This window comes from Lytechinus pictus, chromosome 5, assembly GCF_037042905.1.
Source record: "Lytechinus pictus isolate F3 Inbred chromosome 5, Lp3.0, whole genome shotgun sequence".
In the NCBI taxonomy this organism is placed as follows: domain Eukaryota; kingdom Metazoa; phylum Echinodermata; class Echinoidea; order Temnopleuroida; family Toxopneustidae; genus Lytechinus; species Lytechinus pictus.
Genome location: NC_087249.1, coordinates 12846746 through 12860827, shown reverse-complemented (window position 1 = coordinate 12860827; position 14082 = coordinate 12846746). Strand labels below are relative to the sequence as shown.

At 36.4% G+C, this 14082-nt stretch overlaps 1 protein-coding gene across 1 annotated transcript; it reads right to left on the bottom strand.

Annotated features, from left to right (window-relative positions):
- Positions 1-3278: 3278 nt before the first annotated feature.
- Positions 3279-8270, bottom strand: LOC129262410 (blastula protease 10-like). Its single transcript, XM_064099842.1, has 7 exons — positions 7893-8270; positions 7438-7681; positions 6983-7188; positions 6416-6619; positions 5780-6130; positions 4994-5514; positions 3279-4276 (listed from the first exon to the last, which is right to left on the bottom strand). The coding sequence occupies exons 1-7, from the start codon at positions 8016-8018 to the stop codon at positions 4147-4149; spliced, it is 1782 nt and encodes a 593-aa protein (XP_063955912.1). The 5' UTR covers positions 8019-8270; the 3' UTR covers positions 3279-4146.
- Positions 8271-14082: the final 5812 nt, after the last annotated feature.

Below are 14082 nucleotides of genomic sequence, written 5' to 3'. Positions count from 1 at the left end.
GTCACTTTATGGTTTTCATGTGTGTACATTGTCTAGAGACATTTAATTTATCCCGGCATGTCCGACATCCACGTATCATACCTACTCATACTATTTTTTCACATTTATTCATTTATTCATTCATTTATTTTTTATTTTTTTTGGGGGGGTTGATATTTAAAGACGCACATTCCTCGCCAATAGTTCTGCAGCATGGAGACTTAACGCAACAATGCTCACGCGATTTCGTGCGAATGGGACTGTGTGTTGTTATGACTCTCTTTGTGGATTTTCAGGACTAGATAACAATACCTTATATCCCTTAATATAATCAACTCAAAGAGAATATATGTTTTAGTTTGCTGACTTGAGGTCAATAATGGTGGTATTCATCTTACCTGAAGTTGTTATGACTCTATTTGTGGATTTTCAGGAATAGATAACATTACCTTATATCCCTTAATATAATCGACTCAAAGTGATGATATATTTTACTTAGCTGACTTGAGGTCAATAATGGTGGTATTCATCTTACCTGAAGTTGTTATGACTCTCTTTGTGGATTTTCAGGAATAGATAACATTACGTTCTTCCCATATCCTGTCCATATCTTAATATAATAGTTTTTTTTGGGGGGGGGGTGGAGCAGTTGGTATCTTACTTTAGCGTGAAACTTACCTAAAATATATAAAGTATCTAAAGTAAGATATCCCTCATTAAAATCGACTCAAAGTGATGATATGTTTTAGTTTACTGACTTGAGGGCAATAATGGTGGTATTCATCTTACCTGAAGTTGTTATGACTCTATTTGTGGATTTTCAGGAATAGATAACATTACCTTATATCCCTTAATATAATCGACTCAAAGTGATGATATATTTTACTTAGCTGACTTGAGGTCAATAATGGTGGTATTCATCTTACCTGAAGTTGTTATTACTCTCTTTGTGGATTTTCAGAAATAGATGACATTACGTTATTCCCATATCCTGTCCATATCTTAATATAATAGTTTTTCTCTTGTTTTTTTTTTTTGGGGGGGGGTGGAGCAGTTGGTATCTTACTTTAGGGTGAAACTGACCTAAAATGTATGAAGTATATAAAGTAATTAATCCCTCATTAAAATCGACTCAAAGTGGTGGTATTTATCTTACCTCAAGTTGTTATGACTCTCTTTGTGGATTTTTTTAGCGTTGCGGGGTGATATGTATCGAAATCTGACATAGTTACCCTATAGATCTAGATCTAGCATTTTAATTATGTTGAAAAAAGTACAATTCAATGTCAATAGATCTACCAAGAATTGCCTCATCCGGCCTAGATCTACATTTTCAACTTGACAAATCAAATTAATCGACATTTTCATTCATGCGCGCGCACACACACACACACACATACACACACAAACCTTTTGAAGAAAATATGGGGGATGGGCGGGGGGGGATGGGGGAACAGCAGCGCGCCCCACAAAGACACAAACCCTACCAGAAGTAGGCCTACGCCACTGTCAGTACACTTTATTGGATGTCAAAATTGACGAATCTTGGAAAATAAGCGTCGAACCATAATATCACACCACAGTTTGAACAACAAAAACAAAACCAAACAACCAAAAGAGCATTGTTATAATTATTATTTTACTTATTTATTTATTCCTGGAATAAGACTACACAATTACTCAGAATCGGCTCTCGCTCCGCAGAGTACGCAGTAGGTCTATGCACGTACGTATAGTGGCTGTTCTAATAAGCGACCACAACCCCACATTAATCACTCTGCGTGGAACATTACAATGACAAATCTAGACTCATTATTTTGTTATTAAGGCATTATAATTATAAATACAGGAAACGCAAATAGAGATGAATAACCAAGCAATAACTCAAACCAGTTGAACAGTTATCAAGAAAACAGACAACATGTTAGAAAAATCAACTGAAAGAAACTGCAATCGTGATATAGCACTCCGTTGCCGCCCGCAGTACACTCTCTGAGCTCGAAAAAATTTTAAGTCCTGAACATGACTCTAAGTAAATTGACTTCAAGTCGGTTGACTCAGGGTCAACTTTCAGGTGTGTATCTCCATTGCTGCATATAGCTATATATATATATATATGTGTGTGTGTGTGTGTGTGTGTATATATATATATATAGGCATATAAGGGTGTGTGTGTGTGTGGGTGAGTTTGTTTGTTTTGTGTGATCGAGCTCCTTTGGAAAGTTGATTCATGATTTTGCCCCCCCCCCCCAATCTGAAAAATGGATCGACGCCCCTGGTCACACGTATGGTCTTAAATGAGTGCTGTTTCATTTATTTGAAATGCCACATTATTTGAGGCAGGAAATGTTTATAGAAAGAAAGAAAGAAAGAAGGAGAATCTGAGAGAGAGATACATAGAATGGGGATATAAGAGTTTTACAGTTTAACGATTTATCTCGTTAATTTGGTGGTCAAGACTTGTTTAACGTAGTGTGAAGATGTTCATTTCCTCGGGCCTACCTCAGCCAAGACTGTTCTTCCACAGGGCTGTGTTATGCTTATTGTCTTGAGGAAGGGGGGGGGGGGGCTCTAAGTGAACTTTGCCATCAGTAACTTAGGTAAGGATCCCATTGAAAATAAACCATTTAGTCTTCCATGGGCTATATCTTGTCACAGGCTGTCAACGCATTTTGATACTTTTATGTTTCAATACTTGTTGAATATTCCTGTTAAATTATCCTTGAAAAAAATCAGAATAAATCAAGATCGAGTGAGCAAGGTATGGGAAGAGGAGAATACAGTTGTTGAAGGGACGAACATAATTATGACAAGAAAGATGGAAGTAGCAGTGGAAAGAAATGATCTAGAACATTATTGAGGCAATTTTTTTTGGACAACATTGGCGGATAACGTAGCTGGCGCTATTCTATTTCTTATCGCCAACCAAAGAATCTCCGTTTGTATATTTTTATTTCATTCCCATCTTCTCCCCTCTCTCTCTCTCTCTCTCAATCTCTCACTCTCCCCCTCCCAGCTTTCCCTTCTCTTTCTCTTCATTCTTCCCATTTCTCTCCTCTTTTTTTTTATTCATGCTTTTAATTGCTCTTACTTTTCTTTCGCCAATAATTATTTTCCATGCCCCTCTCTCCATTTTATTTCTATTTTCTCTTTCTTACTCTCCCACTTTACTCCTCTTTATCTTTGTTTCTCTTTTCGCTCGTTTTTTATCTGAATGGGTGTATAAGCTTTCCCCTCTCTATTCTCCCTATTCTGATTACTTGGCATGGCTTAATGATAAATGAAACACTTGTACGATATTATGTATTATAAATAATATTTAATTCATCTATTATACTGTAGAAACCAGCCGTACCTGACGGAAAACCACACGATAATATACACGTACATCTATAAATTCAGATGTGATATAAATCGTAACCATTCAAATTTCAAATGCAGTATTTCAAAATCGAATTTCATAATGTTTGTTTTAAACCAGCCGTCCCAGACGGAATATTTATGCATATCAAAATATAATATAAAACATTTACGAAAAACAAAGGACGAACTCTTTTCTAAATTACAGTTAAAACCTAATCATAAAACATATTTTGAAAAAAAAATGACACAAACAATTAGCAAACTTTTATGAATTGGCATTGAGAGCAAGATAATGGTTGAAAAACGTGAGTTAATAATGAGTTTCAACAAAATAAAAAAGAGGTTTTACATCTTCTAATATCAAAGTGTCTTGCATTATTTTACAGGCATTTGCTTCAAAGTATAACGCTAACGATTGTCATGAACTCAGATTCTCATGATCTATATATATTTAGCAAAAAAAAAAATATATCATGTCACATTATCATCTTACTGAACTAACAGGATGACTCATTCAATATCTTGGCACTGTTATTATTGAAAAACTTAAAAAAAATGTTTCTCACCTTCTTGATTATGTAAAACTCTTCAGCTCAGAGGAGAATTAAGAGTACAACAAATTTAAAATAAGAATTACACTCTGTCTTCAAGAAATTGATAGTATATGCAATAGATACAAGCAAACAAGTGCTGTATTTTCATTATGAGTGAATGGTCAAAATAATTATGTCGAAGGAACATTTCCAGCATTTTACTTTTTATCTCGTTTTTTCTACTATCTTTGTGGGTAAATTAGGGATCGTTTTACTGATCGATTGCACGATAGTCTGCTCTGAAGCCGCTACTAGTAACAGACCCATCTGTCTTCAGTGTGAGTTCCATCCTGTTACCGATTGACACCAAAGAAGCGGCTGGATACTCAGAACCACACATCCTGGAGAGGAAGAATAAAGAAAGGGAAAGGGAAAAAGGAATGTCATAAGTATTTTTGTTTAATTGATGTACATATATCCCTAAAATCATTATCAACCATCATTACTATATAATCTATTATTTATTAACTTTAAACCGCAGTTCATCTAAACAGTCAAGTGTTTTCCTAGTATAGAAAATGATTATAAAATTCAAGCCAAATATTGAAAAAAGACATGATTTCAAATGTAGTCCTTCCTAGAACAAGGTTTACAAGTGAAATGAAGATCATCTACATCTCAACTATTTGTACACCGAGCCCACATATAGCAAATCGTGTTATCAAGGACCTGACTACTAATTACACGCTCGATGTATCTTTTGTGTATTTTTAATATCATCGAGGTTACCTAAACAAAATTACATGTTTCATATGATAGTGATGTGAGTCCTTGTTTTTTTATAAACCATCCTCGCTATAAAGCCATCAACGGTCAATATAACTAGGCATTAGTACCAGTCATTAGCAAGATCACGTGATAGATTTCAGCCAATCATCTTATTAGGTTCCATGTCACCGTTTTATAACCGCCATTATCCACAGGGTTAAGTAACAGTCCAAGATTTTTCAATCTCATGCCTTATTACTTTTTTCAGAAGGGTATTTCAAAATTTTTGGCAAAGCTTCCTTTTGGTGGATAATGCAATAATGTGATACTAATGCAGTGGGCAAACTTACTTCATAGGAACTTTGACACCGTCTCCGAGATCGATCTCCAGTTCGTCCCATCGGCAGGTACTCTGATCCTCCAGCGAGAAATCTGCGAATGTCAGCTCAACCCGACGATCAGCCTCCACTTCGATCACGTAGACACACCGTAGGTTATTATCGTAATCACCGGGATAGTTTGGTGATGCTAATGAACCTTGGTTGTCATCAAAGCTTCCTCCACATGTTCCGACTACAGGAGGATTGGTAGTTGTTTCAGTGGTGGTAGTTGGTGCCTCAGTCGTAGAGACACCCTGGATGACGTAAGTAGCTCTGAAACCACGCCCAGTGATGCTGTAATCAGATGTGAAAGAAACCAACATCTGGTTGCTACTAGAGATCTGGACAGGGGGTAAGGTGCTACCACAGAACTTCTCTCCGATGGCGTTGATATCGTCTTTGCGGACCTCGACGGAGTCGTAGCGACAGAGGTTCTCGTTTTCGATGTCCATGTCAACAAATGCCAGTTCAATTGTACTTCCTGCAGCTCCCTGTTCAAATGATAAGTAAAGAGAAAAATATTAAGATTTTATTCTTTTATTTCTGTAGAACATATTTTATTCAGATATGCGAAGCCATCTTTTGAACGATGGATCAAACATTTGGAGTTAATAGTAAAGATTCCTCAATATGTTGTAAATGCTAAATGTTTCATAGCATATACAGTACATTGTAAAATTGGAATAGATAAATTATTTGTAAAATAATCATTAAATTCGAATAGGACCGATTAAGGAGATAGATATAAAGTCTCACCTCAATAAGGTACATGCATTCCTGGTCGTTGTCATAGTTACTGGGGTAGTTTGGTGACGTAATCTCTCCCTGTGTATCCGTCAATCTTTGGTAACATGGTGGTGTAGTGGTAGGTCCACTTCCATCCTGACACAAGTCACCGCTGTAACCTGGAGGACATACACAGATACAGTAAGTATCATGGTATCCTCCGTTCTGACATTGCTCAGAGCCCGAACATTGATTGTCGCACTCGTAGATGAGGTTGGCTAGAGTGATGTCGGCGTTACTAAGACCAGCTCGGTTACCAAGTAGATGCATCTGAAGAGGATCGATGGTGGTGATGGTTGGTTGACCATTCCTTGAGAACCCCTGCAGCAAAAAGAATATGAAGTCACACAATTAATAATGTGATAAGGTTATCAAAATACCACCTCGGTCCATGGATAAACAACAGTAATATCTATAATCGAACAACGACCAAATAGTTTATTCATAATTCTACGACTTTCATATCATAGATCTCGTTTCATAATTCATGCTTCACAATGTTTCTGATTTCTTGTATTCGCATCATTACATCAATATATGCGAACCACGGTAGGTCCTGCGTTATCAAAATGATCAATCATAATAACAAGAAGAATGATTTCTTACATGTGATCCGTAGTGCATGACGGAGCCGATGTCGTACTCGACGTTGCGTGTCGTCACAGAATTCCAGTCATACTTTTGGAAGTTGCCTTCCAAGCCAGATTGGATGTTTTCAAAGTGGACATTGATGTAGTCGTCTCTGTCTGGTCGAGATTGTTCGTGATGGAACCCGATGGCGTGTCCGATCTCGTGAGCGACTATACCGAGCTGTTATTAGAAAGAACAAGTGAAGTTTTCAATTAGAGACGTTGCAACAACTTACACTGATTAACTGACTTTAAACCATAGTAAACAACATACTTTTCAATTTCAAACGTGTCGATAGTGATCCAAATATCTAATCTTGATTGAAATCAATCAAACAACTTTTGCTTTTCGGTCCAGGGCTCCGTTGCTGTAAGAGTTGACCTGAACAAAATTGAATGACCTATCTCCACTCGTTACTGATCTATTCTTCCTTTTGATTACGCCATATTGGCCGTTAACATTATCATTATAAAATAGCTACGATATGTTAGAAAATTATCTAAAATGTACAGGAAAATATACATAAATAAAAGGAAAACTTACGTAGGCACATCCTGATCCTATGGATATCTGTTGTTCGCCATTAAAGACCCTTCCTACAAAGGACCAGCAACCACCACCCTTGATGAATGACAGATACGTGTTATGGTCTAGGTCACTGGCATGCGAGGAAGTTCGTGGTTCGAATCTCAAACATGTATGCTGTTCCCAGTGGTCCATGGCTGCACGAATCACATGGCTATCACCACCTAGTGAATCAAGGGAAAATATTGAAAAACTTTATAGGCAACTTGATATAATATACCATAATAATTTCAAGAGGAAATTTGAAGAGTGATTTCAAGTTAATTAAACAGTAATCACAATCTCTTTATCAATCTGATCTAAAAGGACTTCATATTCTACTTTATTCAAGATCTGTGTTTGATTTTTGATCAGTATCAATCTATTTCAAGCTGGCTGAACTTTGATAAAAACATAAGATTGACAATTCTTACTTGAAGATGGTGAGATTTCATAAGGAACGATGTTGGAGGGCCAACGAGCATTCTCATTGATGACAGCTTTTCTCTTCTTACGACCAGCCTTCTGATCATCGATGGCCTCTTCGATTTGTCTCAGTTGATCTACTGTTAACATCATGTCTCCTTGAAAGGCTCCAGGAGTCGGATCTTCATCCTTGGGTTCATCGTAAAGGTGTTGTGCGACACCGTCTAGTGGTTTCTTGGGTGGAGGTGCCTCCTGGTGTGAAAAAAATAAGAAAAAGTTACAACATTGCCTTTGTTCCTAAACAATCAAAACAATCAAGCAAAACATAGCGGTACAAAAATAAGGAAAGCAAAAATATCGACGTAAGATTGATTTTTGAAATGACTTTGGAGGGCTTATGTCCGAATATTAAATTTATTTTCAAATTATACATTTAAAATAAGTATATAGAAATATTTCTTACCGTTGGTATCTCTTTGTCTTCCTTGGCATCCCTAGTCATTCTGTTCAGCAGGTTATCAGTGAGTGGCAACCCGAGAAGTCCTGGGATTAGTAGGGCTATGAACGATAGTACGAGTGCAGTTTTCATGATGGCTGGTTGTTCTCTATCAGGTGTTCTTCAGATTTCTTTCTTTGTGATGATTGGTTGTGGTCTTCTTGTGAGTTGATTGAAACTTTCTTCTGCTTCTTCTAGTTCTTCTTCTCGATCTTCTTTTTGAAGTTGTCTTGACGTTGTCTTCTAGCGCTCTAGGAGCAATCTGAAGAAGTCGTTCCAGAGCTGCCATATTTATACTTTCTTCAAGACACACTTCTCCGCGATCTGCAATGGAGTGACGTATTTCTAGACAAAGTAAGATATACGTAGGTCCATTCAAGCTATTGTATTCTTTTCAAAGTTGATCTACGTAAAGATGTGCGGGCGTCTTGTGATGTGCTTCAACGGTTTTGGGGTATCCTTCTGACCCCTTGGCATCACGCACAACAAAAGGATTTACATCTCGGACGATCAATACTTCTTCTACATTTGTAATTGTATGCTTTTCACACTTCATTTTCTTATTCCCATACTATACGCTTAACCCTGGACTATCATTTACCCCATACTATTATTTTTGGTTTCAGACTGTCTTTCTTAACCCCATACTATTTGATTTTTATCGTGTTTCATACTGTTCATGCCTTAACCCCGCACTATCGAAAAGCTCATCAAAATTATGATTTTTTTTAAACCATTTTTTTTCCCTGATACAATTGATAACCACTGTTTTCATGGTTTTACTGCATTAATTTCGTAGCTTGATCGACTAAAAATATGGCTGATGATAGCTAATATACATTGGTGAATTGCAGTTTTCATGTGTTTCTAATATTTACTCAATTTTTATTTTGTTGATTTTTAATAATAACCTTTGCCTCTTAAAATGGTCGCCGTTAAACACGAGAAGCTTAACATGGCAGAACGAGAAGAAGCAGAGTCAAAGCACACTTTGCTTTCCGCCACGTTATCTGTGATTGGTTCATGCTTTGTCCACTTTTCCTGTATCAGACTGCAGCTCTTAGCACCGCAACGAGCCGGCGAACCCTTCTCTTCGGCAGGGCCAGATCGCACCGTACTATTTTCCGTGCTAGCCCACTTTGATAAACCAGAAGTGAGGTAAGCTTACACCCGGGAAATTTGTACAGTGTGAAAAGCATATTGGTTTATTTTATTGGTGACGTTTCACCATTATAGATCATGTTGACGTATATGACTTTCTTTATCCAAACGTCATATAGCGTCGACTTCTCGGAATACTAAAATAATTTAACTCCTTGATTTGTTTATCCCTATAGGGATAAGCAAATATATATGTTAAAATATATATGTTGTTGGTGCTCAAACGTAATAAGACGTCCAGATATTGTTTACAAAATTTAATTTAATAATTTACGCAAATAAACATGATAAAGGAAGGATAAACACCATCGCCCTTCTACGTCATCTATTTTGGTTTTACACAACGTACGGGGTAGTATCATGATATTATTATTATAGCATTATTCCATTAACAGATGGCAGACATTTTTGGAACATATTTTCAAACTTCATTTTGTATAGGCCGAGTGTGGCCTACATAACATGTATACCACGTATAGGTGACTAAGATAGGCATGTATATAATTTTTGTTCACTGTCTTACACTCTTAAAATGTTGGGCAACATACTGTCCACACAACAATTGGTTAAACTTTATCCAATTCTGGTAGTTCATGTGTGCTTTGGGTGAAAAGTAAACAGTATTGGTTAAAAACTACCCAGAGTTGGATAATTTTTTAAACAATTATTGTTGTGTGGACACTATGTTGCCCAACATTTAATAGTGTATAATGTCTAATGAAATTTTTTTTTTCTTGTTGCATTGTCATAATAGGTCTTTGACATGCTTATATTCTTAAAGACACAAGTCTGTACCCTGAACTTGGCTTATGGTCTAAAGTACAAGTTATTGACACCAAATTTTCTCATAACTGACAATGATTACTGAAATAGGTCTCTGACTCTCTTCGTCATTAAAACATGACGAAATACCAACGGTCAAGATAAGAGACATTGTAGATTTTCCAGCATTGTGTGCGCCCCAATGGCGACTGGCTGGAATACTCCCCCAGGGAGTGGAGGATGTGCAAACATTGTGTGTGGAAAAGGCTATTTGAATCAGATAACCATGGTTTGTTTTCAGTATATATTTTCCAAATTATGATTATATCATGATTTTACTGAGCTCTATCATCTATGTACTATTTTTCATTGAGTAAAATTAATTGAATCTAATTCTTTTCACCGGATTTTATAACAAGTTTGTGTATTCAGCTACTCTTTGCTTTTCTTATTTTTTCCCCCATGTCCCCTACTTTCCTTTTGTTAATACTTTCTCAAAGGGGAGCATACTCTGACAAAAGGTTTAGTGTAAATATTGCAAAAAAATAAAATATAAAAATATTGAGGAAGGTTTCAGGAAAATGTATTAAAAATGACAAAGTTAAAATTTTATTTTCTATTTGTTACGCCATATGGGTTCTCTTTGCTTCTCTTATTTGTTTTTCTCCTTTTGCTAATACTTTCTCAAAGGGGAGTTCACCATGATAAAAGTTTGATTGTATAAAAAAATGGAAAAACAAAATAAAAATATATTGATGACGGTTTCAGGAAAATGCATTAAAGAATGAAAAAGGTATTGGATTTTCTTTTTTTATTTGTTGCGTCATATGCGAGAAGCTTTTCCACATATTGTTTGATAAAAAAATAATTGAAATGCCTTTTTCAGAAAATTGAACATGTTTTGTATTGTACCTCCAGAATATCAATACATGAACTCTTTCACACCCGCTCCTAACAGCAAAAACGAGTCATCCCCCAACCATGAGCAAATCTAAAACACACAGGATGGTTGCTCGTATACAACATCACAAAATTTTGCTATCATTAATTCTGTCTTCCTTTTCTCTTTCTTTCTATGTTCCCTTTTTTCACTGTACATCTTTCTATCCTTTATTCTCTTTTTTCTTTTCTTTTTACCACTCAGTCTTTCTGTCGTTCCTTCTTGCATTCCTTTTTCTTTATCATTTTTGTCAAGTTATATTATCTTAATTTCTTACCTACCTACGTTATCTCTTTCTTAAAATGGTGTAAGTTTTAAGAAGAGAGGATTCCCTGCATGCGTTACGTAATGGGGTGCATTTTTATTCCTTTCATCAGCATGATCATTGTTGGGGACCCTGACATGTGGTCAGTGGGTTGACGCAAGACTATGATGTCATTCTCTGAAGAAGGGTTGATTGTTTGGAATTAATAGTGGTAATTTTCTTTCCATACTTACAAATGCTTTGTTATAAGAATGTTGCAGAATAAAAGAAGACAATGATCTTATCACTAACTTGTTCTTCAAAATAATTGGGTTCAACTTCCAAGAAGACAAATTGAAAATATCACAAAGGTGTGTTCATCAAAGAGAATCATAATTCAAATGACGTCGTGTTGGAGATTTCTACGCATCTGTTTTTGTTACCCCCCCCCTAGTCAGGCAGTATATGTCATGATTTACCGGCTACTTCGACAAATTGGCTAAGTCTGATTTTTCACTTTTATGTCATTGGTGACATCACAAGAAACAACTTTCAACTTGGTGACGAATTACTAATTGTCATCTTGACCAGGTTAGTGGTCAAAATGGGGACAATACGGATCAATTTTTTTAATTGCCCCAATTCTATCGAAAGACACATCAAATTGTTTGTCTTGCTATACTGAAAAAAAGTGTACACAACCATATACTCTTGTCCCCCCCCCCCCCCCCGTTAATAAGTTATGACCGGAAATGTCAAAGGTCGACGAACTTTTGTTAAATGGCAAATTACACTGTTCAAAGGTGTTAAGAAAGCGAATTTTTCGTGTTTTATGCATGTGTGTACTTTTTTATTTTCGATTTTGATAATTCCACCGTCAGAAGTCCTTATCCAGAAGATATAAAGGGTCAAGACAAGGTCAGGGAAAGGTCAAAGGGTCAACAAACATTTCATTGGAAGCCAAAGTACACGTCTAAAAGCGGTTAGAAGTTTAGAAGTCTTATTTTTCGTGGGTTCTTTATTTTGACAAGTCAATATCTAAGAATAATATATAAACTCCTCAAAAAAAGTTTGGAAATCTGACTTTGATCGATAATCCCTCCTCGGAATAGAAATAGATTCCACCATTAGTCCATATTACATATCCAATGTTTTTTCCCCATTTTGCCATTTCCCGTTAAAACTGTTTAATGTCTTCTATGAATCGGAGGTGTTCGGGTAATTCATTCCAATGCAATGGGCCTGTGACCAAAAATGATTTCTGGTAAAAGGTTGTACGAGCATATGGCACGCTGATTATCATCCTATTTGTGCTCCTAGTTGTTCGAGAGGATACTTCTTCTATATAAATAAACTTATAACAAAGCACCTGAGAAGCAGCTTCGTGTAAACATTTATGAACCATTAGGCAAGATGCTCTAAACAAGGCAAAAGCGATTTTGTCTCGCCCACTTATGAAAATAACTAGAAATATCGTGACTTGCGAGGGCACGCAACAGAATTGTATCAAAACTGAATTGTGAAATGACTGGGATGAAATAACACTTGTCATAAGAGCCTTGCACATAAACTTTAATGTTGACCTGAAAATGACCTTTGACGTTACCATGTGACCTCTGACTGCAGCATAACATGCAGGTCGCCTAAGTACATCTACCATCCAAGTTTTGTTGAAAAGTGACTTACGGTTGCGGAGTTAGGTGTGATAAGAGAGTCTTGCATGTAAACTTTAACTTTGACTTGAAAAGGACCTTTGACCTTTGACGGACGGACGACATTTGGATCCTAAGTCTCGCCTTCACCTCTGGTGGGCGAGACAAAAAGACATTGCGTATTTTTGGCCAAGATAATATTTTAAAAAATTGTTCAAATGGAGTTTCCCCAAGAGAAATTAGACACCATGTATGCTGCCCTCTTATCTAATCTCTGTAACTTACTGTGATTGATTTCAGATCTTCCCGACCAGACGGTACAGCAATACATTATATGAGGCATTACAAAAGCCCAATACAGTTTATTCAATTGTGATTTATCAAAATACTGTTTACAGCGACGAATAATTCCTAGTTTTTGTTTCACAATTAAAACTATACTCTCGACATGTTTTTTAAAGACGAGATTGGTATCTATAACAACTTCTGAACATTTATATTTACTTACACATTCCTGTTGACATCCATTTAACACTATCGATAGCATATTGCTGTTTAGTGATCTTAATTTTTGTTTTGATCCTAGTAGCATAGTTATGGTCTTGTCACTATTCAAAATCAACTTGCTTTTGTTGAGCCAAGAGTCCAATTCCTTAAGAGCTTTCGACAGTTTGAGCTCAACCTCTTGCTTCGATCCCCCCAAACAGAAATAGTAGTATCGTCAGCATACGTATAAACGGTGCCATTTGGTATAGCGTTAGGGAGAACATTAATGAATAAAGTGAAAAGTATCGGGGCTAAGATCAAACCCTGTGGCACACCCATTGTAACGTTTATTAGAGTAGATTTTTCTTTTCCTAATGATAAAAATTGTTGGCGGTTTTTCAAGTATGAATCAAACCATTTGATGACATTTGGTGAGAATTCATATTGATGTAATTTATCTAATAGTAGGGAGTGGTTAACCGTATCAAATGCACGTCGAAGGTCTATACCATTCAGGTATCCCTTATCTACATTATCTGACCATTGATTCACCACGCATAATAAAGCTGTTTCCCATGAGTGCTTAGGGCGAAACCCAAACTGATTCTTATATAAGTAGTCTTTCTGAGATATATAATCAAATACGTTTAAGTACACTGCACTCTCGATTATTTTATATAAAATCGGCAGTATAGATACAGGCCTGTAGTTTTTCAGTGTGGCTGAGTCCTCTCCTTTTGGAATCGGTTGGACATTACCATGATGCAGTATATTAAAAAAGGTCATGGACCCTTGACCTTGAAAAAAGCACTATCCCCAACCCGTATTCCTCCTAACTTTTTTTGGTAAATGTTGACACCAATACCTACTCAAATCAGTCAAAAAACCATTTCCAATAATTTCATTCCAGAT

Coding starts and splice junctions, on each gene's coding strand:
- LOC129262410 (XM_064099842.1), bottom strand. CDS start 8,018: ATGAAAACTGCACTCGTACTATCGTTCATAGCCCTACTAATCCCAGGA. Junction 6,620..6,982: donor TAGGATCAGGATGTGCCTAC/GTAAGTTTTCCT, acceptor TTCTAATAACAG/CTCGGTATAGTCGCTCACGA. Junction 6,131..6,415: donor TCATGCACTACGGATCACAT/GTAAGAAATCAT, acceptor TTTTTGCTGCAG/GGGTTCTCAAGGAATGGTCA.